The following is a 27,075-nucleotide window of genomic DNA, read 5'->3' as shown; positions in this document are numbered from 1 at the left end:
CAGGTAGACAATGTGTGACTTATCACCCAGGAGAAGTAGTAGCATCAGGTTTACTCATACAGAATCCTAATAAGCAACCTGGGGATAGTCGCCCAGATTCTGACTCCAGACCACAAAATCCAGGAATATACTAGACAGCAGCTGTGACAGCTGACCGATCTATGCTCACTATCTATATAAATGGCCTACCATTAGAAGGATTGGTAGACACTGGTGCAGATCGTACAGCCATTAGAGGTGCCAAGTGGCCCAGTCACTGGCCAAAGATTAAGGCAGACACCTACATGTCTGGCATTGGAGGATCAATAGCAGCTGAAGTTAGTGCTGCCTCTTTGGGATGGACTTTTGAAGGTGAAAAAGGAGTTTTTACTTCTTTTATAGTTGAGAAATCCTCATCAATTTGTGGGGAAGAGACATTTTACAACAATTAGGGTTAAAAATGAGTACTTCGGTTTTTTAAGCAGGGCTGCTGTTGAAGGCCTGTCAACACTTTCACCTGTTCCTATCCAATGGAAAACTGATACACCAGTGTGGATAGAACAGTGGCCCTTAAGTAGCGATAAAATTCAGGCCTTATTAGATATAGTATAGGAGCAGCTTGAACAAGGGCATTTACAACCTTCTCTAAGTCCTTGGAATTCCCCAGTGTTCGTTGTAAAAAAGAAATCGGGAAAATGGAGGATGCTCACTGATTTAAGAAAAGTGAATGAACAGATGGAAACTATGGGAACTCTTCAGCCTGGACTTCCATCTTCTACTCAATTGCCTAGAGAGTGGCCTCTTTGAGTCATCGATATTAAGCATTGTTTCTATTCTATCCCTCTGGATAAGGAGGATATGAAAAGATTTGCCTTTTCAGTGCCCAGTGTTAATATTCTCATGTACATGCGTACATAGAATGAAAGTATCTCAAAGGCAGGGACCAGTTAATGCTTGCTTTGTTATCCTTAACACTTCAAACAGTTCCTGATACTTGGAAGGCACTGAAAAATTTTTTACTGAAATAAATTAATACAAAAATATAAGAAAATATCAAAAGACAGAAAAAAGAAAACAGAATTAAATGCAGTAATAAAAACAACAACAATAGGGGGTGGAGATAAGATGGCGGAGAAGGCACACACAACTTTTTCAGCTCCTCTCTTACCCTCACTATCAATATTATATCCAGCCTCAATAATAGGTCTTGACTGCTACAACTCATAAAAATTAGAAGTACAACAACTCACCAGCCGAAGATTATCTGGAATATCGCCCGAAAAAGTTTGTGCTAAGGGGTTTGGGAGAAGATCAGTGCAGACAGGGGAGAACTAGAGGCTCCGAGTGGAGCCCCAAGCCAGAAGTGAGAGCACAAATGCTAGCACAAGCTTGCAGCCCCAACCCCCAGTACCAGGCTTTCCCCTGGGGCACCTGCGAACCTGCACGGGAGGGGGGCACAGCCCGGGGCAGCCTCTAATCTGCACAGTGGGGGGCTCAACTGGGGCAATAGAACTTTGCAGGGCAATTTGCTTTCGGGCAGAAACTTCCAGTCCAGCTGGGCTATCTACTGGTCAGCTGCTAATACCTACAGCCCCACAAGGGGCTCTGGCTTGGGGCAGCGACACTTTCACCGCTTATTCTCTAGCCTTAGGGCAGTCACTAAACCACACAGTTCAACTGGGCACTTCCATAGCTATGCCAGTGCTAAATCACCTCCGGTTGGAGGAGGGAGGAAATTTTCACTCAGAACACTCCAGAAGCTGGTTTACATCTCTCCCAGCTCTGCAGAGAAAGCTGGTAAACCCCTTGCCCTGAAGACAGATCCTAAAGGCTTTAAAAAATGAGTAAAAAATGAAAATAATGATTGACAGCTTCTATACAGAAAAAGAGTAGGTCTGCAACCCCGAAGAGACTAATAACAAACAGCCACCAGGCAATACCCCAAAGGGGAATGTTACCTGTCCGCTTTTACATAACGCTCTCATAGAAGAGACCATTAAAAGTCTCAAAAGAGAGAAGAAAAATGGAGAAAGGAAAGAGAAGCTTGGAAATATGAATTGGAAAAGGTAAAAAAAATCTTTGGAAAGTAAGATTTGTGAACAAGAAAGTAAGATTAGTGGATTGGAAAAGACAAAGAACGTGCAAGAAAGTAGGATCTGTGAATTGGAAAAAGAAAATAATTCACTAAAAAAAAAATTTAGTGAAATGGAAAAAAATTCCATTGAGCAAAACAATTCATTTAAAACCTCAATTGGACATATACAGAAAGAAGTAAAAAAAAAAAGCTAATGAAGAAAATAATTCATTAAAAATCAGAACTGAACAAATAGAAACTAATGATTCATTGAGACAGCAAGAATCAGTCAAGCAAAACCAAAAAAAGATAAACTGGAAAAAACTATGAAATATCTACTTGGAAAAATGACAGACCTGGAAATTATATCTAGGAGAGATAATCTGAGAATTATTGGACTTTCCAAAAATTATGATGAAGAAAAGAGCCTAGATACTATTTTACAAGAACTCATCAAAGAGAACTATCCAGAGGTAATAGAATGAGAAGGCAAAATAAGCATCGAAAGAATTCATCAAACACTTTCTGAAAAAGACCCTGAAATAAAAACTCCAAGGAATATTGTGGCCAAATTTCAGAATTATCAGATTAAGGAAAAAATTTCACAAGCAACCAGAAAAAAACGATTCAAATACCGAGGTACCACAATAAGGATCACCCAAGAGCTGGCTGCCTCCACACTAAAGGATCAAAGGGCCTGGAATCTGATATTCTAAAAGGCAAAAGAACTTGGAATGCAGCCAAGAATAAACTACCCAGCTAAGCTGAGCATTTTCTTCCAGGGAAGAAGATGGACATTTAATGAAACAGAGGAATTCCATTTGTTTCTAAGGAAAAAACCAGAAGTAAACAAAAAAATTGATCTCCAACTTAAGAGATGCAGAAAAGGTAAAAGGAACTCTTGAGAACTGTATTTCTGTTGTGGATATACATAAAGACTACATGTATAATTTGATTTTACTGATACAATATTTTTAAAAAGGAAGTAGAAATGGAAAAGGATAATGTCAGAAAAGGGGGGAAAGAGGGATAGAAAGAGGGAAACTACATTCCATGAAGAGGCAAAGGAAACTTATCATATCTGAGGAAACTCAGAGAGAGGGAGGAACATTGTGTGAATCTTACTCTCATCAGAGTTGGCTCAAGGAGAAAATAATTGACATACTTGTTTTACAGAAAATCCTCTCTGTAAACTCATTAAAAGGGGGAGAGGAAAAGGGAAAAGAAAAAGAGTAATAAAGGAAGGGTACAAGAAAGGGGAAGAGATTCAAAGGGAGGACAGAGGGATCATAAAGAGAGTGAGCAGTGTGATACAAGTGGGGTGCATAAGTTTAAAACTAGGAAAGAGGTTTGGGGGGGCAAGTAAAAGAAAAACTTAATCTGGGGATAACGAGATGGCAGGAAATACAGAATTAGTCATTTTAACCATAAATGTGAATGGGATGAACTCTCCCATAAAGCAGAGGCAGATAGTAGACTGGATCAAAAGTCAAAACCCTACAATATGTTGTTTACAGGAAAAACATTTAAAGCAGGGAGATACACACAGAGTAAAGGTAAAAGGCTGGAGCAGAATCTATTATGCTTCAGATGAAGTCAAAAAAGCAGGGGTAGCCATCCTTATCTCAGATCAAGCAAATGCAAAAATTGATCTAATCAAAAGAGATAAGGAAGAAAACTATATCTTGCTAAAGGGTAGCATAGACAATGAAGCAATATCAATACTAAACATATATGTACCAAGTGGTATAGCATCTAAAAACAACAATAGAAACAATAATTGAAAAAAAAAAGGAAAATTAGAGCAGAAAGGTATATAGAAACTAAAAACACTTATTGTCATTTAAAGGAATTTTCCCTTTCAGAAATAATTGCTTTCTTGTCCAACAGGGGCAGAAAAAAAAAAAGGAGTTTCCTGTGAGAAAAGCAACTTATATTTGACACCTTAAGAGAAACCCACTCAGATAAATGTGCTGACATATTAGAAAGGAATTCCAAGGAAAAAGCACTGAATTATGACTATGATACTGAAAATATTACATCATTATCCATCAGCTCACAAACACACATATGTGTGTATTATGTGCATATGTATGTATATATGTGTTTTCAGTTTTTCACTTGTTTCTCATAACTGGAAAAATATAATTCCAAATATGGATGAGGACCTTGGGAAAATCACACACTGATTATGTTAAACCTTATGGTGCTAGATAATCACAGATATTTAATGTGACAGAATTAGGTAAGTTTAACAAGACTAACTTTAACCTTACTTGACAAGTTAGTAGTCATACAAAGAACTTGATACACAGCATTTGAAGCTAAGTTAAAAGCCTAAAGAAAAAAATGAGAAAACATCTTTCATATGAAGAGAGATATTAGTGACAAAGATCGAGGTCATCAAAGACAGCCCAGCAGATATTCTTCTAAAAAACAAGAGCAGCTGCTCTGGACTGAAACAAGTTAGATTCAGGACCAGTCCCTGGAGTTACTTTTAGAGAAGGGTTTGCTGAGCTTCTTGAGAAAACAGACTCCTTTTCGGGGAAGAGCTTGAGAAGTTCTTATTACTCTCTAGTACCATCTAAGTGACAAAGCTGAGAACAGATAAGCCTACTCATCAATGTAGATGCTATTTTAATTGGATGAAAGTTCTACAACTTCTGGTTAGTTCCTGGACAAAGCAGAATTCTACGTTCTCTTGTGTATTTAAGACCTGTGTTTTAGAAAGATCTTTTTGGCAGCTGAGAGAAGGATATACTGGAGTGTCGTAAAACATACTAGTAGATTATTTCCAGTGTATAAATATGAGATGATGAAAACATGCATCCACGGGTTCTTAACTCTTTGATTGGTATAGCACTCAGCCTCTAAGTTCATTTAATTAATACTTTCATTCTCACCACACTCAAAAGAAGCAACTCTTATCCTTTAGTATAGAATCCACTGTATAATAGCTCATTTTGTTAAATAATTTCATAGCATACAAAGTTTATGTAGAAATCTTTTATGATCCTTCATAGGTCAAATTCCAGATAATTTTTATGCAATTTTAAATTAATTTGATGGATTTCTCTCACTTATTCTGGATTTTTTATTAGTCTTCTATTAAAATATCAACAATTTCTGTTGATTTATTTTATGTTGATTTATTTTATCTCCCAATATTTCAGTGAAGTTATGTATCAATTTAATTAATTTCTTTATGTTTTCCAAGTTAACAACTATGTCATCTGTCAAAATATAATTCTGTATGTCTTTTACCTATTTTTATATATCTTAATTATCTTTCTTAATCTTACTGTTCTACCTACCACTTCCAGAGCTATATCACTCAATGATGAAAAGAGAGAAGACATCGTCCACCACCTTAAAGTACATGTGCCCTAAATTCTTAGAAGAAAATCTTCACGTGTTTTGCTATTCCAGAAGAAACCGTCTTTTTTGTAGATGTATACTTCCCCCCCCCTCACATATTAAAGGTCTTTCCAAGCTTATGTTTTTAAACATAAATGTAAATTTTACACAAAGATCTTTTCTGTGTTTATTCATAAGACATGTTTTTAATTGTTTTATGATCACTTAAATATTGAAATACTCAAAACATTCTCACTTTTTCCTTAATATAGAAACACCCTTGAAGTCCTCAGTTAATACAATTTCATTAGAGTGATTAATCTTTTTTAAATGTTATAGTCCTTTTGCCAACTTTTGTTGAAAACCTTTTTTCTTTGAAACTCATAAATGAGATTAATTTACAATTCTGTTTCTTCTTTTTTTTTCTACCTGGATTCAATATCAAGCTCTATCTCCTTTTTTGTTCTGATAACTCATTGTGATGTTAAGGTGACACTGGACTTTGGAGGCTTTTGAACAGAGTGCAAGTTCTGGAATATCACACCACATCACTAAGTCTTTGATTACATCTAGTAATGGACTGTGTGATTCCCCTTTTGTATTACCCATGTTTAAGATGAAGGTGTACATTGCTATAGGACTAGCTTGCAAGAGATGATTTTTTTGGGTTCCAATATTCTTAAAGAAGATATACATAATTGGGAAGGGAATATAACTTATCAGTGGCAGAAGGGTTCTGGAAAATATGAATCTGATTAAAACATTGAGTAAAATATAGAGGAAATTAGCCTGGGATTTCATCAGTATAGACAGCTTTCAAGAGAGGAAATGCCTTCTGCTAACAAGTTGGCACTTATCTGTGACTTAAAGTCATAGAGAATTGTGTGTAGCATGGAGAAAGTGATCGTTTCTCTGGGATTTCACTTCTACTGTATGTCAGAGATGGGACTTCAGATCTTGGCTTCATTGCTAATTCTCTATTCATACACTCCTCCATACTAAGGAATGTACATTTTTATTATGGCTTTTTTATAGACATTTTATCTCATCAAATGACCAACAATCCAGGAATCATTTTTATTTCAAGTGGGATTTTAAAATGAGATTCTCTTTGGGTAAAATAAGAATAGTCAATTCCATGAATTTCATCCAGTCTTCTACCTTTTTACATTTCCATTCCCCAAAGCCTCCACACACAAGTTTTTTCTCTTTATATTCAATACTTGCAGCACACATATTTCCTACCAGCACAGGTACCAATGGTTGCTTTTATAGTATTACAAGCTCCTTTAACACAGATACCTCTGTTAAGCATACACTCAAAAATGTCTTTATTTGGATACCCACCTGTGAAAAAAGAAACACTATTAAAGAATCATTGTTTGACAATAATGTAATACAATGGAGATAACTGAGCAATTGATAATAGAATTGTTTTCCAAGTTCAACATTAACATTTCTTAGCTTTCTTACCTCGTGAAAATTATCTCAACTTTTTGAGTCAATTTCCTTTTTCAAAAAATTATAATCATCCTACCTAAATTTAAAAAGTCCCGAGATTATTGTGAGAATCACATTGGGATTGTGAATGGACTTATTATTTCATTGTCATAATATGTGTATTATCATGTCTTTCTACTACTCAGGAAACTTCCCTGGCTTTGAAGATCAAAACCAGATTCTTCTCTTTGACCTTTAAATTCCCCACTACCTCTTATGAAGATATTTCCCCCCATAAGTACATGATTCATTATTTAAATTTTTTTCTTTAGTAATTGCTTCACCTTGACCTCTTAGAAGTGTTAATTTTACTTCAAGATTCAGCAAAATTCAAGATTCAAGTAACATCTACATGCAACCTATGCTAATTCCTCAGTATTCTAGTTCCCTCTTCAACTGCTATTACTATTGGATTTATTTTCTGATATGCATATACATACACACACATATATGCATACATACATACACAGATATATGTAATGCTTGCCCACAACATCCCCAACAGAATGTCATATTTCACAATTTCTTTTGTATTCACTATCTCTGGAAAGGAGAAGACACATGATAAATACTTCAGTATGAACTGATGTTTTAGGAACTATTTGCTTGACTGTAGGGACCTATGCATGAAAAAATAAGCCTTATTCCCTGTAATGAGGAATGTTACAATCTGGTGAGGAAAAGAGACATAAAGACAAATGATTGGAAATGAAAAAAATATCATGCCCTTTAAAAAAAAAACAGCATCCCAGAAATTCATGCTTAAAAAAAAAGATCACTTCTGATTTAATCAGGAAAGTTCCTGGAAGAAAGTCTTCTTAGCGAAGGTACAGACAAAGTATAGTATGTGATCTGATATCTGATTTAGTAACATAAAGGGATACAGGGGATTACGGAGTGGAATAGTGGAAAGAATTTTATCCTAGAATCAGTGGCCTGGATTCCAAATCTACTTACAAAGAGAAAAATTATCTTCTTTTCAAAATTAGGCCTTCCTTCATGCTCTTCCTAGATTCTAAACCATACCTTATATGTATTTTTTCTCTTTGCTTTAGACAAGTCCTCTTTTGATCTTCATATTTTTCATTGGAATTGAGCAGTGCAATAAGAAATCTTGCATTTCATTTGACTTACTAGGCTCATCCAATTAGTTGGTGTGACCTTTTCATTCAATGTTAGTAGGTGCTAGAGCTGACTTTCCAATTCTGGACTTTTGACTTCGAAGTCAATGCTTGAGTCAACTCATCAGACTTGACTCAAATGAAACAATCTTTGTATGATATTGAAACCATATTAGAGATAGCTCATTCTTCCTTGACCTCTCTTTCCATTCTGTTTAAAATTCCTTTAAATATGTAACTACAATCACCCCTATACTTCCTATCCTTCCACCTGCTGGATACAAATGCAGCATTTGCTTATCTGAATGAATACTGTTTTACTAAACAGCCCCTTAGAATTTTGGAAGGTGACATTATTCGCAATCTAATTTAGGGGTAAGGAAGACCCAGAACTAGTCCAAGTTCCAGTTGTTAAAAAAAATTCGGGGGCCCAACAAGACTCATCTTTCACTTATCTTTTTTGTCAATGTTCTCCTTACCTGTTTCAGCAGGAAAGAAAATAACAAAAAGCACCATAAACACAAGATAGAGATTTCTCATCGTGAATTGACTCATCTCGAACCTGGGAATTATAGGAAACATGATGAATGGACAGTTCAGCAGAAGATAGGAGAAGATAAGAACAATTAAGACCAATCCAGAATAGACTGGATAATATGTAAGTTACCTGAGTTCAGTAAGTATTAGCTTCTGATTACCTGAAATTCATTGAGAGAATCTTCCCAGGAGCCTGGAGAATCCTTTTATTTATAGGCCGTAGATATTGACCAACAGTGTATTAAAATTTAATATACAAATGTTGCAATCCACAGTAAGATTCTTAATCAAGACAAATTAAATAACTACAGTTATTTAACATGAGGCATGTCCAAGTCATGTAGCTCTATCTCTGGCTTTAAAAGGAGTGCTGTTGGGAGGACCAAGATGAATGTTTTGATAAAGCAATTCCTTCTTGCAAAGATGGCTCTAGGCCAGAATTTCTCCTCCCAGAATTGTCTCACCTAGGGTTCCTGCAGTGCCCATAAAGAATCTCATCCATCCACAAACTGATAGTCAAATATTTTAAGTCTTATTTTAAAAATAGTAGGTTGATCCTAAACCAGTTTAGGAAATCACAAGCTGGACAGTAATCCCCAATAAGAGGATAAAAGTACTTCAAATGGACTTTGTTCTCCAATATTCAGCTTCCATTTCAATTAGTAATAAGCATTAACAAATAAGCAGCATTCTGTGCCAAATTAGAGTAGACAAGTAACATCATTTACTGAAAAGAACAGAAAAGTCCAATAGAGGAAGAGGAGGAAAGGCTTCTAGAGTAACATTTGGCTTGTAAGTGCCAGTATTTGTCATCAGAATGAGAAAACACTTCATTTTCTAAGGTAACAAAGAGTAAGAGGTAAATGAATATTTCTAGAATTGCTGAAGAAGTCTCTTAGATCAAAGAGAGAAGGGTTGAGGTAATTATTAATAGATTGTGGTAAGTGTCTTTTTTTATCATTTCATACTAAAAGTATTTATAGCAGTTGAAAAAACCATCAGATTTTCTATGTGCATGGAATGCTTTTTTATATTTATTTCTCCATGAAAAGTAATTTTATCTCGTTCCATTTTCAATATGGGTAAGAAGTCAATGAACTACATTTCATGTTTTCCCCTGTAAGAGGGATAGGGATCATCATATATGATCTATATCTCTTCCATTCTCTCCTGGATGAATCAAATCTTGACTTTATTAAAAAGCACTAGTTAATTTCAGTAAAATGTTATACAATCTTAAGTCAGAACTATTAAATGGTAATTTTCACCTCCAAAAGTTCTTCTTCTAGACCAATTTTTTTCCCTTAAAAATCATTCTGAATTTAGGTATCCTTTTCTCTTCCTCCTCTCTTGCCAGCCTTTCTGTTACCTGGTTGCCAAACTGTTTCCACAGTACAGTAATACCAAGGAAGACAGGTGGAAAGAACACCCTCTGATCCCATGGCTTCCAATTTTCCCCTCCAACCATTTGCATGGTATTTTCACATGCCTTCTGCTCTTTGGCCTTTTCTATTCTCTACTATAAAGTGAAAATTTAGAGCTAAAATTATTCATTCAAGAATCTGTAGATAAATGCTAAATTATTCACATATCAGGTAAAAATTATATATGGAATTATTTTTATTGTTTTATTTTTCTGGTTATACATGTACATAAACTTGTGAATACACATTTCTTTCTGAATAATGTTGGATAGAAAAATCAGAACAAAAGCAAAAACAATGACAAAAAAAAAATGTGAACATAGCATGTGCTGATTTATATTCAATCTCCATAGTTCTTTTTCTGGATGCAGATGACATTTTTTAATACAAAGTTTATTGGGATTGCTTTAGATCACTGAACCACTTAGAAGAACTAAATCTTTCGTGATTAATCATTGAACAATCTTGCTATTATTGTGTATAATGTATTCCTCATTCTGCTTATTTTGCTCAGCATCAGTTTATGTAAATCTTTCCAGACCTTTCTAAAATCAGAATGTTCATCATTTTTTGTAGAACTATAATATTCTATTACATTCCTATTCAATAACTTATTCAACCATTTCCCAATTTATAGGTAACTCTTCATTTTCCAATTTTTCGTTACCACAAAAAGAGCTGCTACTAACATTTTTGCACATATGGTTCTCTTTCCCACCTTTATGTTTTCCTTGGGATACAGACATAGTAAGAGTGTTTTGGGGTCAAAGGGTATGCAAGATTATATAGTCTTTTGGGTATAGTTCTATATTACTCTTCAGAATGGTTAAATCATTTCACAAATCCACTAACAATACATTAATGTCCCAGTTTTCACACCCCTCCTCCAACACATATCATCAACTTTTCTTGTCATTTAAACAATGTGAGAGGTATGAAGTGGTATCTCAGAGTTGTTTTTATTTGTATTTCTCTATTCAATAGTGATTTCATATGACTATAGAGGGCTTTAATTTCATCATCTGAAAATTGATCATATCCCTTAACCATTTGTCAATTAGGGAATGACTTGTACTTTTATAAATTTGACATGATTCTTTATGAATTTTAAAAATGAAGTCTTTCCACGTCCATTGGTCATGTGATCACAAGAGCTATCTATACCCAGAGAGAGGACTGGTGAGACTGAGTGTGGATCACAAGATAATATTTTCACTTTTTTGCTGTTGTTTGCTTACATTTTGTTTTCTTTCTAATTTTTTTTAAATTTTTGATTTAATTTTTCTTGTGCAACATGATAATTGTGGAAATATGAATGGAAGAATTGCATATTTTAATATACATTAGATTACTTGCTCTCTAGGGAAAAGGGTGGTGAGAACGGAAGGAGAAGAAGATTTGGAACACAACTTTTACAAGGGAAAATGGTGAAAATTATCAATGAATATGTTTTGAAAATAAAGAGCCTTAATAAATAAAAATTTAAAAATTTAAATAAAAAATAGACCTTTATTAGAAATACTGGCTGTAAAAATTATCCCCCAGCTTTGTTCTTCCCCTTTTAATCTTATGTTGGTTTTGTTTGTGTAAAACATTTTAAAATTTAATGTCATAAAATTGTCTATTTTGCTGTTCATAATGTTCTTTTGTTTTCCTTTGGTCACAAATTCTCCCCTTTTCCAATATCTGATAGATATAGTATCTCTTGCTCTCCTATTTAGCTTATGGTATGACTGTTTATGCCTAAACTATGGACCCATTTTGATCTTATTTTAGTATGGGATGTGAGATGTAGATCAGTGCTAAGTTTCTGACATAATTTTTTTAGTTTTCCCAATAATTTCTGTGAAATGGGTTCTTATACCAAAGTTGAAGTTTAGACGCTTATTAAAAACTATACTACTACCGTCGTTTATTATTGAATGGTCTATATCTACCCTATTCCACTGATCCAGCACTCTTTTTCTCAACCAGTATCAAGCAGTTTTGATAACTGCTGCTTTATAATAGAGTTTTAAGTCTGATATTGCTAATCCATACTTTGTATTTTTTTTTCATCAATTCCCTTGATATTCTTGTCCTTTTGTTTTTCTACATGAGTTTTGTTATTATATTTTTCTAGTTCCATAAAATAATTTTTTAGCAGTTTGATTTGTATGGTACTGAACAAGTAGACCAAGAATTTCCTTTTTATTATATAAAAGCAGGCTACCCATGAGAAATTGACATATTTCCAGTTGTTTAGATCTTTATTTATGTGAGAAGCATTTTGTAGTTTTGTTCATATATTTATTAGGTTTGTTTTAGCAGGTAGGCATCTAAATTCATTTTATCTATTGATTTTTTAAGTGGGATTTCTCTTTTTAACCTCTTACTTCTGGGCTTTATCATTAATATACAGAAATGCTAATGATTTATGTGGGTTTATTTTATACCATTAAACTTTGCTAAAGCTGTAATTGTTTCAAGTAGGTTTTTGAGTCATTTTCTAGTGTTCTCTAAATATATCATCATATTATCCACAAAGAATGATAGTTTCATCTTCTCATTAAGTATTCTCATTCCTTTCACTTCATTTTCTTTTCTTATTCATAAAGCCAACATTTCTAGTACAATATTGAATATAAATGGTCATAATGGGCATCCTTAGTTTACATAGTATTGGAATTAATTGTTCTTTAAATGTTTGGTAGAATTCACTTATAAATGCATTGGGCCTGGAGATTATTTCTTACAGAGATTATTTTTAGCTTCTTCAATTTCTTTTTCTGAAATGGGACTATTTATATAATTTATTTTCTCTTCTGTTAATCTGGACAATTTATATTTTTGTAAATATACATCAATTGTGATTAGATTATCAGACTTGATGGCATACAGTTGGCAAAATAGCTCCTAATTATTGCTTTAATTTCTTTTTCATTCAGAAGTTCAGCTTTTTCTTTTTTGATTCTGGTAAGTTGCTTTATTTTACTTTTCTTTATCTAATCAGATTAGCCAAAGGTTTATCTGTTTTATTTTTTTTTCATAAAACAAACTCTTGATTTTATTAATTAGTTCAATAGTTTTCTTAGTTTCAATTTAATTTTCAGAATTTCAGATTTGGTATTTAATTGTGCATCTTTAATTTGTTCTTTTTGTAGCTTTTTTAGATCCATTGATCTCCTTTTTATCAATTTTGTTCATATGGCTATTTAGATATATGAAGTTTCTCTTAAGAACTGCTTTGGCTGCATCCCATTGTTTTTGGTATATTGTTTCATGATTTTCATTCTCTTGGATGAAATTATCAATTGTTTCCATGATTTGTTGTTTGACCCACTCATTCTTTAAGATCAAATTAGGGTTTAGATTTAAGGTATTCCTCATTCCTACATGAGGAAGGAACTCCATGAGTTAATTATCTATACAAAGATGACTCCTTTCCAACCAAATATCACTGCCACAATGAATCCATATAGCAAAATGAAAAATAAAATTATTTAACCAAGCAGAGCACAGTAACTTTGCTCAGCCAAGTCCCAGTTCTTATGTAAGATAAAATTCTTCAGTATTTAGTGTAGCAAATTGGGAATAGGAACATCAAAATTCTACACCTAGAGTTCTTTCTAGATCTTTTCCCCTTCAAGAACCAGAAGGTTCCTTTCTTAACTCTAAAAGCCTAGCTTTTAGTCAAATTTTTCCTCACTTTTTACCAAGTCTATTTGTCTCTCACAACGTGAAGAATAAATATATAATAAACACCCATTTATGAGTAGAGTACAAATTGAAACCTTAAGGCAAGGGTTACATTAGAATTCCTTTGTTAGATGGAATGACAAATACTAACTTCAAACTAAAACAAGATCTTTTCTATGAAATCCTTTACATGCAGCCAACTATTCTGGATCTTATACTTTCAATGATGTTATACTCTTGGATAGATTGTTTCCACAAGCTAGATCTGATTTTTCTTATTTGTGAAAGAAGAGCAAATAATCTATAAAGGCTCTCCTAGTGCTTACTTCTTTGATCTTAGACAAGAGAAAGTAATGAAGAATTTTTGGCAAAGTGAGCCATTACAGAGGTGGAAAAAAATAAAAAAATAAAAAAAAACTGACAAAATTTAGCTCAAGGAATGGAGGTTTCTAGTGGAGACATAGCTAAAAGGAACATATCCCTATCCTTCAGACAAGGCTCCAGAATGTCCAAGGAAGCTCCAGAGGGAAGGTTTTGAGAGAGGCTATGTTTTTGTTTTTTGATGTTTTCTGGGTGTTAAGTAGTCCCAGTTCTTTATTAAACTAACAACCCTGAATCTGGGTAACTGTAGATCGAGGTTTTCCTATAGGAGGCAAGCAGGAGAGATTAGATACTGAGATATATGATCACCCCCGATATAGGAACATCAAAGAACAAAATAAACTAGGAGTGGAATGCATACATTATCTTGTCATCTCCCATCTCTTTGGTTACATCTGAGACCAAGAAACACAATGTTCAGAACTTTCCTATCTGTGAGATGTCACAAATTTCTTTATCAGGAATGTACCTTCTGTAAAAATAAACATTGTACTTTGTGTGGAAGTTACTGTTTGTCAGAGATAAAGGACTGGGCATGTTGCTTGTGGTCGTTTCCATTGATCAGAGTGGGGCATCTTTCTGCATGGCATAAAATAAATGGTGATTCATTGATTTTGAAAATCCTGTATTGATTTCCCTTCTGTCCTTTGCTTCTCACCTTTAAAATATAGTAATGAAGTAGACAGAAAGCTGTGTTCAGGGACAGAAAACTCTGGGTTGAAATCCTGTCTCTGATATTAACTTCCTGATTGACTCCTGTCAAATCATCTTAACTCTCTGCCCCAGACAGCTCACTATATCCAAATGTCATTATTTTCCCCTAAACTCTTCTCTACCTTCTACATTCTCTGTTACTGGAAAAGACATCCTTCTAGAAGTCTCTTTGTGAACCTGAACATCACCCTGGATTCCTTGCCATTTTTTTTTCAATCACATTGAATGTGTTCTCATTGCCTATGAATTTCACTTGTGAAACATCTCCTATTATATGCCCAGCCTTTGTGCCAGTGACATTGATCTTCTGGTTATTCCACAAATGTGACATTTTCTCCTGTGGTCCTCCATGCCTAGAACAGTTTCTCTCCTCCATTTTGCCTATTGATCTCCTTAGCTTATTTTAAGTCTCAAATTTCTTCCTTTTCTGAAAGACTTCTCTGGTCCCTTTTATTTTGTTGTTATTGTAAATATCATTCAGTCTTTTAATTATTTTGTATTTATCCTGTATCTAGTTTACTCTATATATGTGTGTGTGTGTGTGTGTGTGTGTGTGTGTGTACATATATTTGTTTATTTTCATGTGGTCTTCCCCTATTACATTAGAAATTTTGTGGCGAGGAACTCTTTTTTTGTATCCCCAGTATTTATCATAGTACCTAACATTTAAGAGATACTTACTAAATGTTTAATAAATAATTGATTACATCCACAAAATAACATTTCTTCATATTAAACTTTAATAAGCCATTATATTCTCCAGGTACAGCTTCTCTCCTCTTCTATTGAGTCCTGTTCATTGAGATTAAGACAGACATTGAAAAAAGGAAACCCACACAAGCTTAGATAGAGGACAAGCAAAACTTCCATGGCAATATTGTGAGTATTCTTGCTGGAAGAAAGTAAGGAGAAAAATAAGAGTAATGGGATGGCAATAATATTCAGTGGTTCTTGGGGATTATCATTCTCTAGAGACCTTCAAAGAAATATTGTGTTTTCTCTATTTCTATTCAGTTGTTTCTCAAATGGTAATTTTGCCTTCTGAATCTCTGTAATTGAAGTTTATAAGCAATGGCAGAAGATTGAATTTTTCGCTATGTTTGAATAGCAGTGAGTAACTTAGAGAACAATGGTTAAGTAATAAAGGAAATAATTAAGATAAGAGAACATTTTGAATGCCTATCAAATCCCAGACACTCTGCTAGACATTTTACAAATAGGGAAGTGATAGATTATCTCAGAGAGGAAGATACTAGCAGCAAGGTCAATGTGAAGGGGAATGAAGAAAAGGTCTCCTACAGAAGCTGGGATTGCAGATGATTCTTAAAACAATCCAGGAGACAGAAGTGAGAAGAGGGGTGAGAATTTCAGGGATGTGGAAGAAATAATAGAAAATGGATGTAAGAAAAATAGAAAAAAGATCCAAGGATAATATTTCAATTAAAACAGTTTTAGTAATTTTGGAGCAAACAAATTCAGGCACATGATTAGCTTACAGTCAATATGACAGACAACTTGAAAAGAGAGTGCAAGGAAAAAAAAATGGATGCACCTAACTCAGTAATGGCAAAGGAGACATTTAAATGCTTTTTGATTGACTGACTGAATGATTTTTCTTGGGCTGAGACCATGTGCCCTCAGCAACTTCTCATCCTTTCTGATGGCTCAAAGATTCACCTCTTGCAACCAAACATTTTCTTAGGTAGTGATCATATTATTTATTAGACAAAGGTCTAGGTAAGGAGACCCTCCTCCTTTGAAAAGTTTTAAATGTGGGAATTCTGTGTTTGCTAAGGTCATAATAGTGGTTTCCAATGACCTTATCTTTTTGTGATCATTAGATCATGCTTCTTACCTCACTGAGGTCGTTAAGTTTGGTTTCTTCCTTTGAAAACAAATGTGGCTGAGATGAGAAGGAACAGTTCTCCTCTGGGGACTGCAAATTTACTCTAGAACAAAGCAGATAAGATACTATAGTACAATATTGTTGCTGCATAAGAAAAATATATATATTTACATGAAAATATATATATCCAAGTGTTTGTGTGTGTGTTTTTCCTAATAATCTTACTAATAGTCTTCATGTCTCAGGGTCTCCTCTCTCCAATGCATCTTCTAAAGAGCTGCCAAAGGAAGATTCTTGAAACATGGATGACCATATCCCTTCTCTGCTGAAAAACCTTCAGGAATTCTCCACATATTGATTCATACTTAAGTTCCTTTGCCTGGCATTCAAGGTCTTTCATTACTAGGCTCCTAAAGACTTTTCCAATTTTATTTTATACGGTTGTGCTACATGAATTCTACATGACTCCAGTAACCTTGATGACTATCTATTCCTTAAAATTAGTTCTCTACTATCCCTCTTTATGCATTCCCACAGGATGTTTCTCATGTCTAGAACAAACTATGCCTTACCTCTTACATTCACTTGTCGCAATCTTTTAGCTCAAATGCACCTACTCTATCAAGTCTTCCTATTGTTGCCCAGTTATTAATTCTCTCTCCCAATTTAGAAAAAAGAACATTGGCCTTGGGAACTTGGAATTGAAGTCTCTCCCCTGACACATAATTGCTTTTTTAACCTAGGCAAGTAAAGACAACTTTCTAAATCTTTGTGGTGAGCTTTTTCTTCTCAAAACACCGCCAGGTGATAAAAGTTCAGATCTTTTATTATCTCCAATATAGCCCGGTTAACTTAGAGGCCTATCTCTCTGCTTGGTTCCAAGAGCTCTTGCCGCTTTGTCCTTTGCTTCTGCCTCTGCTTTCTTCAGCCTCCAGAGCCAGCACCGCTCTACATGTCATTACGCTGAAATCTCGACTTGTAGCTTCTTCACTCTGAAGAACCTCTTCGACTGGCCCATTGAAGCTCTATTTATGCTTAAGAGAGGGATTGTGGGTTTTCTCCCATAGTGCTCTCTGGCTATGAGCTTCAAGGGAGGTGTGAACTCATTGAACTCCAATGAGTAAAGGTGTGAACACAAGCCTTGTATTAATTAGTTCTACTTAGTACCTTGTTTCAGGTTCTGCCCAAAACATCTTCTTGTAAGATTAGATCAACTCTAATTAGTTAGCAGTTAGTAAGGATTCCAACAAATCCTGAAAAAGCTCCTTACTAAAAACTTTCACACTGGGGAAATTAGAGGTTCTGTCCATATATAATATATAAATATTGATACATATGTACCTATTAGATTGTATTTTTCTATCTCCTTTGTGTGGATTCCTTTCCAGACAAATGTTCCAAAAGTAGATTTCCCACAGTACTCTACCCTGAATCCTTTTATCTTCTTACTCTATACTATTTCAAGTGGTAATCTCATCAGGTCTCATGGATTTAATTCTTGATTCTTTGTTTATTGTTCCCAAATCAACCTATTTGGCCCTAAACCTTCTGTTGCCCTCCAGTCACCCATCTTGATCTATTATTCAAACATCTCACCTGGATATCCAGTAGTCATCTCAAATAAAACAAAGATAAATTCATTCTCTCTCCATCTCTCCAACTCAACTTTAGTATTGCAGAGATCACCACTATCATCCAAATGTCCCCAACTCCATCCTATATCTCATAACCCCATATTCAATATGTGAGGAAGACATTGATTCTTACCTTTTCAACATCTCTAAGATTCATTCCCTATATCATCTTTTTGATACTGCTATTGTGCTATTTCAGACATTTATCGCCTAATGATTTCACCATCATCTAATGGGTTTGCCAGTTGCCTCAGGTATCTCCCCATTCCAACTCTTCAGTCAAATATCAAAGTGATTTTCCTAAAGCATGATTCTAACCATGTCACTGCCTTTATGAGTGAATGCTAGTATTTATGATCACATCCACAATCAAATATAATTTTGTCTTTTTGGTCTTCAAAACCCTTTAAAATTTCACCTCTCTCTCCTATTTTCCAGTTTCTTTATATCTTAATTCTTTTTGATCCAGTAAAGGTAGGTTCCTTGCTACTCAATGAATAGCAATGTTTTCAATGGGTGAAACACTCCATCACTTCTTTGTAGACATTTTCTCCCATGTGTGGAGTACTCTTCTTCATTATCTTTGCCTTCTGGATTTCAAGGCTTCTTTGATGGGAAAATTAAAATTCTGTCCTCTAAAAGTGACTTTTCCCAACTTCTCTTAATCCTAGTGACTTCTCTTTGTTAATTTCTATTTATCCTGCATATAATTTGTTTGTATATTGTTTTCTGCATTATTCTATGAGGTCCTTGAGAGAAGAGATGATATTTTGCTTAATTTTTATATCAGCAATGGTTAGCAGAGTGTCTGGCTTAAGAGATGACACTTCACACACAAACACATAAATATTTTATTATATATTCTTTATGTACATGCATACATAGAATGAAAGTGTCTCAAAGGCAGGGACCAGTTAATGCTTGCTTTGTTATCCTTAACACTTCAAATAGTACCTGATACTTGGAAGTCACTGAATATTTTTTTACTGAAATAAATTAATAGAAAAATATAAGAAAATATTAAGAGACAGAAAAACAAAGAAAATAGAATTAAACACTCTAATAAAAGTAACAATAATAGAAACAATACTTGGGAAAAATCTAGGAAATTGGAACAGAAAGGGATATAAAAACTAATTATATCTATTATCATTTAAAGGAATTTTCCCTTTTATTAATAATTGGTTTCTTGTCCAAAGGGGGCAGAAAAAAGGAATTTCCTGTGAGAAAAGCAACTTATATTGGACAACTTAAGAGAAACCCCCTCAGATAAATTTGCTGACATATTAGAAAGGAATTCCAAGACAAAAACACTGAATTCCGACTATAATGCTGACTACATTGTATATCATTGTCCATCAGCTCACACGCACACACACACACACACACACACACACACACACACAAACATACAAACATATATGTGTATTATGTATATAGATAGATAGATAGACAGACAGATATAAATTGTAACAATCGCGCTAGCATCCAGGATACTTCAGAATCAGCTGGAGTCACAATAAGCAAAAATCCTCAATCTTTATTCTCAGTCCCCTTATGCAGGAATGAACAGGATGGAAGCAGAATCTTCCTACCACCTTCTGCTCGTCTACCGCCAAGAGTGTGATCCTGGCTAGCTTTACTCCACCTCCTCGTCCCTCCTACAATCCTCTATACACCAATCATTGAACCAGTACTGATAGTGGAAAGGACCATTTTCCAAGCATATGCCCATAGAGTATTGTCCAATCAGAAGTTAGCCTCAATCCCTCGGCAAACCCGACCTCAGTGCATAGTTCCAGCCCTCTACAAAAAATATGTGTGTGTGTTTGTTTTCAGGCTTTCACTTGTTTCTGATAGTTGGAAAAATACAATTCCAAGAAGGGATTGGGAACTTGGGAAAATCACACACTGACTATGTTAAACCTGATGATGCTAGATGTTCACAGATATTTAATGTGACAGAATTAAGTAAAATTAACAAGATTTACTTTAACCTTATTTGACAGGTTAGTAATCACACAGAGAACTTGATACGTAGTATTTGAAGCTATGTCAAAAGGAAAAAATGAGAAAACATCTTCTATTGGAAGAGAGAAGATAGTGACAAAGAGAGAGGGCATCAGAGAGATCCTAGCAGATATTCCTCCAAAAAGGAAGAGCAGCTGCTCTGAACTGAAACAAGCTAGCACCAGTGCCTGGAGCTACTTTGAGAGGAAAGTTCTTGGATTGCTGAGAACTACTTGAGAAAGCATGCTCCTTTTCAGGGAAGAGTTTGAGAAGTTCTTATTACTCTCTAGTACCATCAAAGTGACAAACCTGAGTACAAACAGGCCTCCTCATCGATGCTGATGCTGTCTTAATTAGATGAAAGTTCTACAACTTCCTATCACAATTCCTTTGGTGCTCTCAATAATCCTGTTTGATAGGGATTCTTATGAATCCCCATTTCACAAAACTGGAACTGAGTTTCAGAGAAGTCAAACAAATTGTGTAATGACATCCAAGTATAATTTCAGCAGGTGGATAGCCTAGCAGATAGAGTACCAAACATAGAGTCAAGAAGACCTGAGCTCAAATCTGGCCTTAGATACTTCCTTTTGTTGTGACTTTGGGCAGCTCAGTTAGTTTTTTCTGCATTAGTTCCCTCAACTGTAAAATGGAGATATTGGGAGTACCTATCTCCCGGGGTTGTTCCAAGGATAAAGTCAGATAAGGTATATTATAAAATGTTTTACAAAACTCAGAGTTCTCTGTATAGTTATCTCTTATGTTTACTATCTCAGGCAGGCTTTGAATCCATGTTTTCCCTGAATCAAAAACACTTTACCATAGAATGGTCAGAATAGGGCCAAAGGTAATATTGTAAAGCATGAGTTATATCTTTCAAAATCTACTATTTCTAAATATTCTCCATCTCTGTTCTTGCTTCTAGAAGAATACCCTTCCATTCCAAATGCCTTTCTTTATTTTGTTCACACATGACACTTTGTCTCTGAACTCCATGTTTTTCCTTACTTTTCTAAAAAGATGGAATCCTCATCTACATCTTTTTGAGAATCCCTCAAAAGTGAACTCAAATTCCACCTTCACTTTGCCTGTACTGTAGCTGAATCTTCCTCTAAGAGTTCCTTATACTTACCCTACATTGATCTTGTCAGTATATTGTCATTTGCCTATTTTCTTTATATCTTTGATCCATAACTAGGGAGCACAGACATAGTAAAACCTTAATAATTAGTGTTAGTCTCATGTCAGTAGACTTAATACTTTTTTATATACTCATCTTTATAGCATCTTCTTTTAATAGCATCTTTTTAAAGGAACTCCTTTACCCACTCAAAATTCATTTAGGAACAAAATCACATGCACTCTCTTCTCTGATTCTTTCTTCCTTTATATCCAGTTACCTCTCTTTATTATTAATGTGATTATCTCTCCTTTTTGTGTGCATTTTAATCAAGTCAAGAAACATTCTTTAAGTATTATACACCCTAAAATATTTGTGGCAGCTCTTTTCATAGTGGCTAGAAACTGGAAATTGAATGGATGCCCATCAATTGGAGAATGGCTGAGTAAATTGTGGTATATGAATATTATGGAATATTATTGTGAGAATATGTAATGAACTATAAGAAATGGTCAGCAGGATGAATACAGAGAGGATTGGAGAAACTTACATGAACTAATGCTAAGTGAAATGAGCAGAACCAGGAGATCATTATACACTTCAACAACAAAACTATATAAGGATCAATTCTGATGGAAGTGGTTAACTTCAATAATGAGAGGATCCAATTCAATTTCAATTGATCAATAATGAACAGAACCAGCTACAGCCAGAGAAGGAAAACTAGGAAATGAGTGTGGACCACAAAATAGCATTTTACACTCTTCCTGTTATTGTTGGTTTGCATTTTTGTTTTTCTTCCCAGGTTATTTTTACCTTTTTTTTTTAAATCCAATTTTTCTTGTACAACAAGATCACTGTATAAATATGTATACATATCGTGTATTTAACATATACTTTCACAGATTTAGCATGTATGGTACTACTTACCATCTAAGGGAAGTGGTGGAGAAAAGGATGGGAAAAGTTGGAGCAGAAGTTTTGTAAGGGTCAGTGTTGTAAAATTACCCATGCATATGTTTTGTCAATAAAAAGTTATAATAAAAATAATATGATGCTGCCTGTACTATGTTGGGGATAGAAAAATAGCTAGAGAAATGTGCTTATATTAGAATAGCTCAAAATCTACTGAGAGAAGTGACTATGTATGTAAGACACATGCAAGGTAATGTCAGATTGTCTCAGAGGAAGACCCAGCTTTAGAGATGAGGGGATAGAGTTGGGCAAGTTCTCATTTAGAAAGTAGGATCTCTGCTCTGTCTTGAAGGAAGTTGTAAAGACAAGTTGAAGGTGAAGAAAGAGAGTAATACAGGCATGAAATACAAATGAAAAATCAGAGACAGAACAGGTAGTATTGTGTGTGGAGAACATCAAAAAGAGTGAATTATAGAATGTGTAGAGGGAAGAAAAGTGTAACAAATACAGAAAAATCTGTTTTAAGAAGATTTCAAAGACAAAGAGAGGATTTTTATAGTTGACATAAAACTCTAGAGGTAATCGGGAGACATAGGAATTTATTAAGTTTGGAAATGACATGGTCATTTCTAAAACATTTTGTGTTTTAGAAAGATCTTTTTGGCAGCTGAGAGAAGGATATACTGGAGTGTAGTAAGACATACTTGCAGGTTATTTTTAGATTACAAATATGAGAAAATTAGGACATGCAACCAGGGGTTCTTGACTTCTTGGTTGGTATAGCACTCAGCCTCTAAGTTCATTTAAGTAATACTTTCATTCTCACCACACTCAAAGGAGGCATCTCTTATCCTTTATTATAGAATTCATTCTATAATAGCTCATTTTGTAAGTGATGTCATATTGAAAGGACAGCATACAAGTTTATGTAGAAATCTTGAACGATCCTTCATAGGTCAAAACCCAGATATTTTAAAGCAATTTTTAATTAATTTGATGGATTTCTCTCATTTATTCTGGGTTTTTTTATTTGTCTTTTATTAAAATGCCAACAATGTCTGTTGATCTATTTTATCTCCCAATATTTCAGTGAACTTATCTATCAGTTTAATTTACTTCCTTAAATTTTTGAAGTTAACAACTATGTCATCTGCTAAAATATAACTCTATGTCCTTTGCTTATTTTTATATATCTTAATCATCTTTCTTAATCTTACTGTGCTACCTACCACTTCCAGAGCTATATCACTCAATAATGAGGAGAGATAAGACATTTTCTACCACCTTCAAGTACATATACCCTAAATCCTTAGAAGAAAATCTTCAAGTGTTTTGCTATTTCAAAAAAAAAAAATCTTTTGTTGTACCTGTATACTCTTCCCCCACTGTATTAAAGGTCTTTTCAAATTTATGCTTTTAAACATAATTGTAAAATTTACACAAAGATCTTTCCTGTGTTTATTCATAAGATATGTTTTGGTTTTAAGATCATTTAAATATTGAAATACTCAAAACATGCTCACTTTTTTCTTAATATTGAAACATCCTTGAAGAGCTAAGTTAATACAATTTGATTAGAGTGAATAATTTTTTTAAAATGCTGTAGTCTTGATTTCCGGTTAAGATGGCGGAGAGGAGGCACACAGCTGCATAAGCTCCACGCTTTCTCTCACTATCCATTTCATTACAAGCCTCTGAATTAATGCTTGACTGAACAAAACCCCACAAATAGTTACCAAGAGAAGCCATCCTTGAGATTCGCCAAGAAAGGTCTGTCTTTACTGGAGGGCTGGGACGGTTTTAGATCGGGCGCAGGCGGCGGGCAGCGGCAGTGAGAGCACGGGAGCAGACTGGAGAGGGGGTGGGGAGTGATCGCAGCCATCTCTGCGGGGAGAGCTTCGCTACAGGATTAGATACTTTGCTCGGGCAGCAAATCAGCAGCCCAGCAAAGAAGCTAAAAACACCGAGGGTGAAGAATACAACCCCAAACAGCTGGAGTCTCTCGGGACCTGGCCGCCCCCTCCTTACCCCCCCACAGTGACTCAGCATGCTCTGGGATCTCAGCGCACAGGCGCAACACAGTCCTGCTAGTGCCTCACTGCTGCCCCCCGCAGTCTGGAGAGGAAGCTCGGTAACACACCCAGCCCCTCCCCCAAAGAAAGACTCCAGTTTTTTCTGTTTTTCTTTGCTAGTTTGTCTTTGATTACTAGACAGAATGAACAAGAAACTGAAGAGGACTTTAACCCTTGACAGCTTCTACACAGATAGAGAGCGGACTCTAAATCCTGAGGAGACTAAAAACAGACAGTCCCCAGGTGAATCCCCAAAGGAGGAGATCATCTGTTCCTTAGCACAGATGAACCTCATAGAAGTAATTAAAAAGGCTCTCACAAGGGAGCTAGAAGAAAAATGGGGAAAGCAGAGTGAGGCTTGGCAAAAGGAGAGGGAGGCTTAGGAAAAGGAGAGAGAGGCTTGGCAAAAGAGCCTGGAGAAAGTTAAAGAGAGGGTGGATAAAGAAGTAAAATCCTTGAAAAATAGGATTGGTGAACTGGAAAACAAAATTGGCGAAATGGAAAAAAATTCCACAGAACAAAAGAACTCAATGGGACAATTAGAAAAAGACTTTAAAAAAGTGAGTGAAGAAAATACTTCACTGAAAATCAGAATTGAACAATTGGAATTGAATGACTCGAGGAGACAAGAAGAATCAGTCAAGCAAATCCAAGAAAATCAAACAATGGAAAAGAATGTGAAATACCTTCTGGGGAAGACAACAGACCTGGAAAACAGATCCAGGAGAGACAATCTGAGAATCATTGGACTTCCAGAAAAACATGATGAAAAAAAGAGCCTGGACACTATTTTCCAGGAAATTATCAAAGAGAACTGCCCAGAAGTCATAGGAACAGAGAAAAAAATAAACATTGAAAGGATTCATCGATCACCCACTGAAAGGGATCCTAAAATCAAAACACCAAGGAATATAGTGGCCAAATGCCAGAACCCTCAGACGAAGGAAAAAATATTGCAAGCGGCTAGAAAAACCCAATTCAAGTATCAAGGAGCCACAATAAGGATCACCCAGGATCTGGCAGCATCCACATTAAAAGATCGAAGGGCCTGGAATATGATATTCTGAAAGCCTAAGGAACTTGGTATGCAACCAAAGATAACTTACCCAGCAAGAATGAGCATCTTTTTCCAGGGAAGAAGATGGACATTCAACAAAGTAAGCGAATTTCATCTATTTCTGATGAAAAAGCCAGAACTTAACAAAAAGTTTGATCTACAAATATAGAACTCAAGAGAAATCTAAAAAGGTAAAGATTAATCTTGGGAACTATATTTCGACTATATAGATGTATAAAGAATACATGTATACCTTATTCTAGAAATTGATGTGGAAAGGACATTGTACCAGAAAAAGGGTAAAGTGGGGGTAGTACATCTCATGAAGAGGCATAGGAAACCTATTATATCTGAGAGAAAGAATGGAGGGGGATGAATATAGTGGGTATCTTACTGCCTTCAGAATTGGCTTTAAGTGAAAAATCTTAAGACATATTCAATCTATGGTGAAACTTCTCCCACCTCATTGAAAAGTGAGAAGGGAAAAGTGAAAAGGGAAGGAATAAGCTAAGCAGAAGGGAATACGGAAAGTGGGAGGGAAAGGGGTAAGATAGGGGGAGGAACTCTAAGGCAGGGGGAGGGATACTAAAAAGGGAGAGCTGTGAAAAGCAAGTGGTGCTCACAAGCTTAATACTGGGAAGGGGGGAAAGGGGAAAGAAGGGAGAAAAGCATAAACTGGGGTTAACAAGATGGCAAGTAATACAGAATTGGTCATTCTAACCATAAATGTGAATGGGGTAAACTCCCCCATAAAGAGGAAGCGGTTAGCAGAATGGATTAAAAGCCAGAATCCTACAATATGTTGTTTACAGGAAACACACCTGAAGCGGGGAGATACATGCAGGTTAAAGGTAAAAGGTTGGAGCAAAATCTACTATGCTTCAGGTGAAGTCAAAAAAGCAGGGGTAGCCATCCTGATCTCAGATCAAGCTAAAGCAAAAATTGATCTAATTAAAAGAGATAAGGAAGGGCCCTATATCTTGCTGAAGGGCAGCATGGATAATGAAGCACTATCTATATTAAACATATATGCACCAAGTGGTGTAGCATCTAAATTCTTAAAAGAGAAATTAAGAGAGATGCAAGAAGAAATAGACAGTAAAACTATAATAGTGGGAGATCTTAACCTTGCACTCTCAGAATTAGATAAATCAAACCACAAAATAAATAAGAAAGAAGTCAAAGAGGTAAATAGAATACTAGAAAAGTTAGATATGATAGATCTCTGGAGAAAATGTAATGGAGACAGAAAGGAATACACTTTCTTTTCAGCAGTTCATGGAACCTATACAAAAATTGACCATATATTAGGACATAAAAACCTCAAACTCAAATGCAGTAAGGCAGAAATAGTAAATGCATCCTTTTCAGACTACGATGCAATGAAAATTACATTCAACAAAAAACCAGGGGGAAGTAGACCAAAAAATAATTGGAAACTAAATAATTTCATACTAAAGAATGATTGGGTGAAACAGCAAATCATAGACATAATTAATAACTTCACCCAAGAAAACGATAATAATGAGACATCATACCAAAATGTATGGGATGCAGCCAAAGCGGTAATAAGGGGGAATCTCATATCTCTAGAGGCCTATTTGTATAAAATAGAGAAAGAGAAGGTCAATGAATTGGGTTTGCAACTAAAAATGC

At 35.1% G+C, this 27,075-nt stretch overlaps 1 protein-coding gene across 1 annotated transcript; it reads right to left on the bottom strand.

Annotated features, from left to right (window-relative positions):
* Positions 1–6,473: 6,473 nt before the first annotated feature.
* LOC127548541 (gallinacin-9-like) lies at positions 6,474–8,907 on the bottom strand. The gene is made up of 3 exons (XM_051975983.1): positions 8,730–8,907; positions 8,511–8,593; positions 6,474–6,757 (listed from the first exon to the last, which is right to left on the bottom strand). The coding sequence occupies exons 1-3, from the start codon at positions 8,738–8,740 to the stop codon at positions 6,627–6,629; spliced, it is 225 nt and encodes a 74-aa protein (XP_051831943.1). The 5' UTR covers positions 8,741–8,907; the 3' UTR covers positions 6,474–6,626.
* Between the last annotated feature and the right edge of the window lie 18,168 nt (positions 8,908–27,075).

The sequence above is a fragment of the Antechinus flavipes genome, chromosome 2 (assembly GCF_016432865.1).
Source record: "Antechinus flavipes isolate AdamAnt ecotype Samford, QLD, Australia chromosome 2, AdamAnt_v2, whole genome shotgun sequence".
NCBI classification, from domain to species: domain Eukaryota; kingdom Metazoa; phylum Chordata; class Mammalia; order Dasyuromorphia; family Dasyuridae; genus Antechinus; species Antechinus flavipes.
The sequence above is the reverse complement of the archived record's forward strand: the minus strand, read 5'-3'. Positions and strand labels throughout refer to the sequence as shown.

Coding starts and splice junctions, on each gene's coding strand:
- LOC127548541 (XM_051975983.1), bottom strand. Junction 6,758..8,510: donor TTTCTTTCCTGCTGAAACAG/GTAAGGAGAACA, acceptor CTTTTTTCACAG/GTGGGTATCCAAATAAAGAC.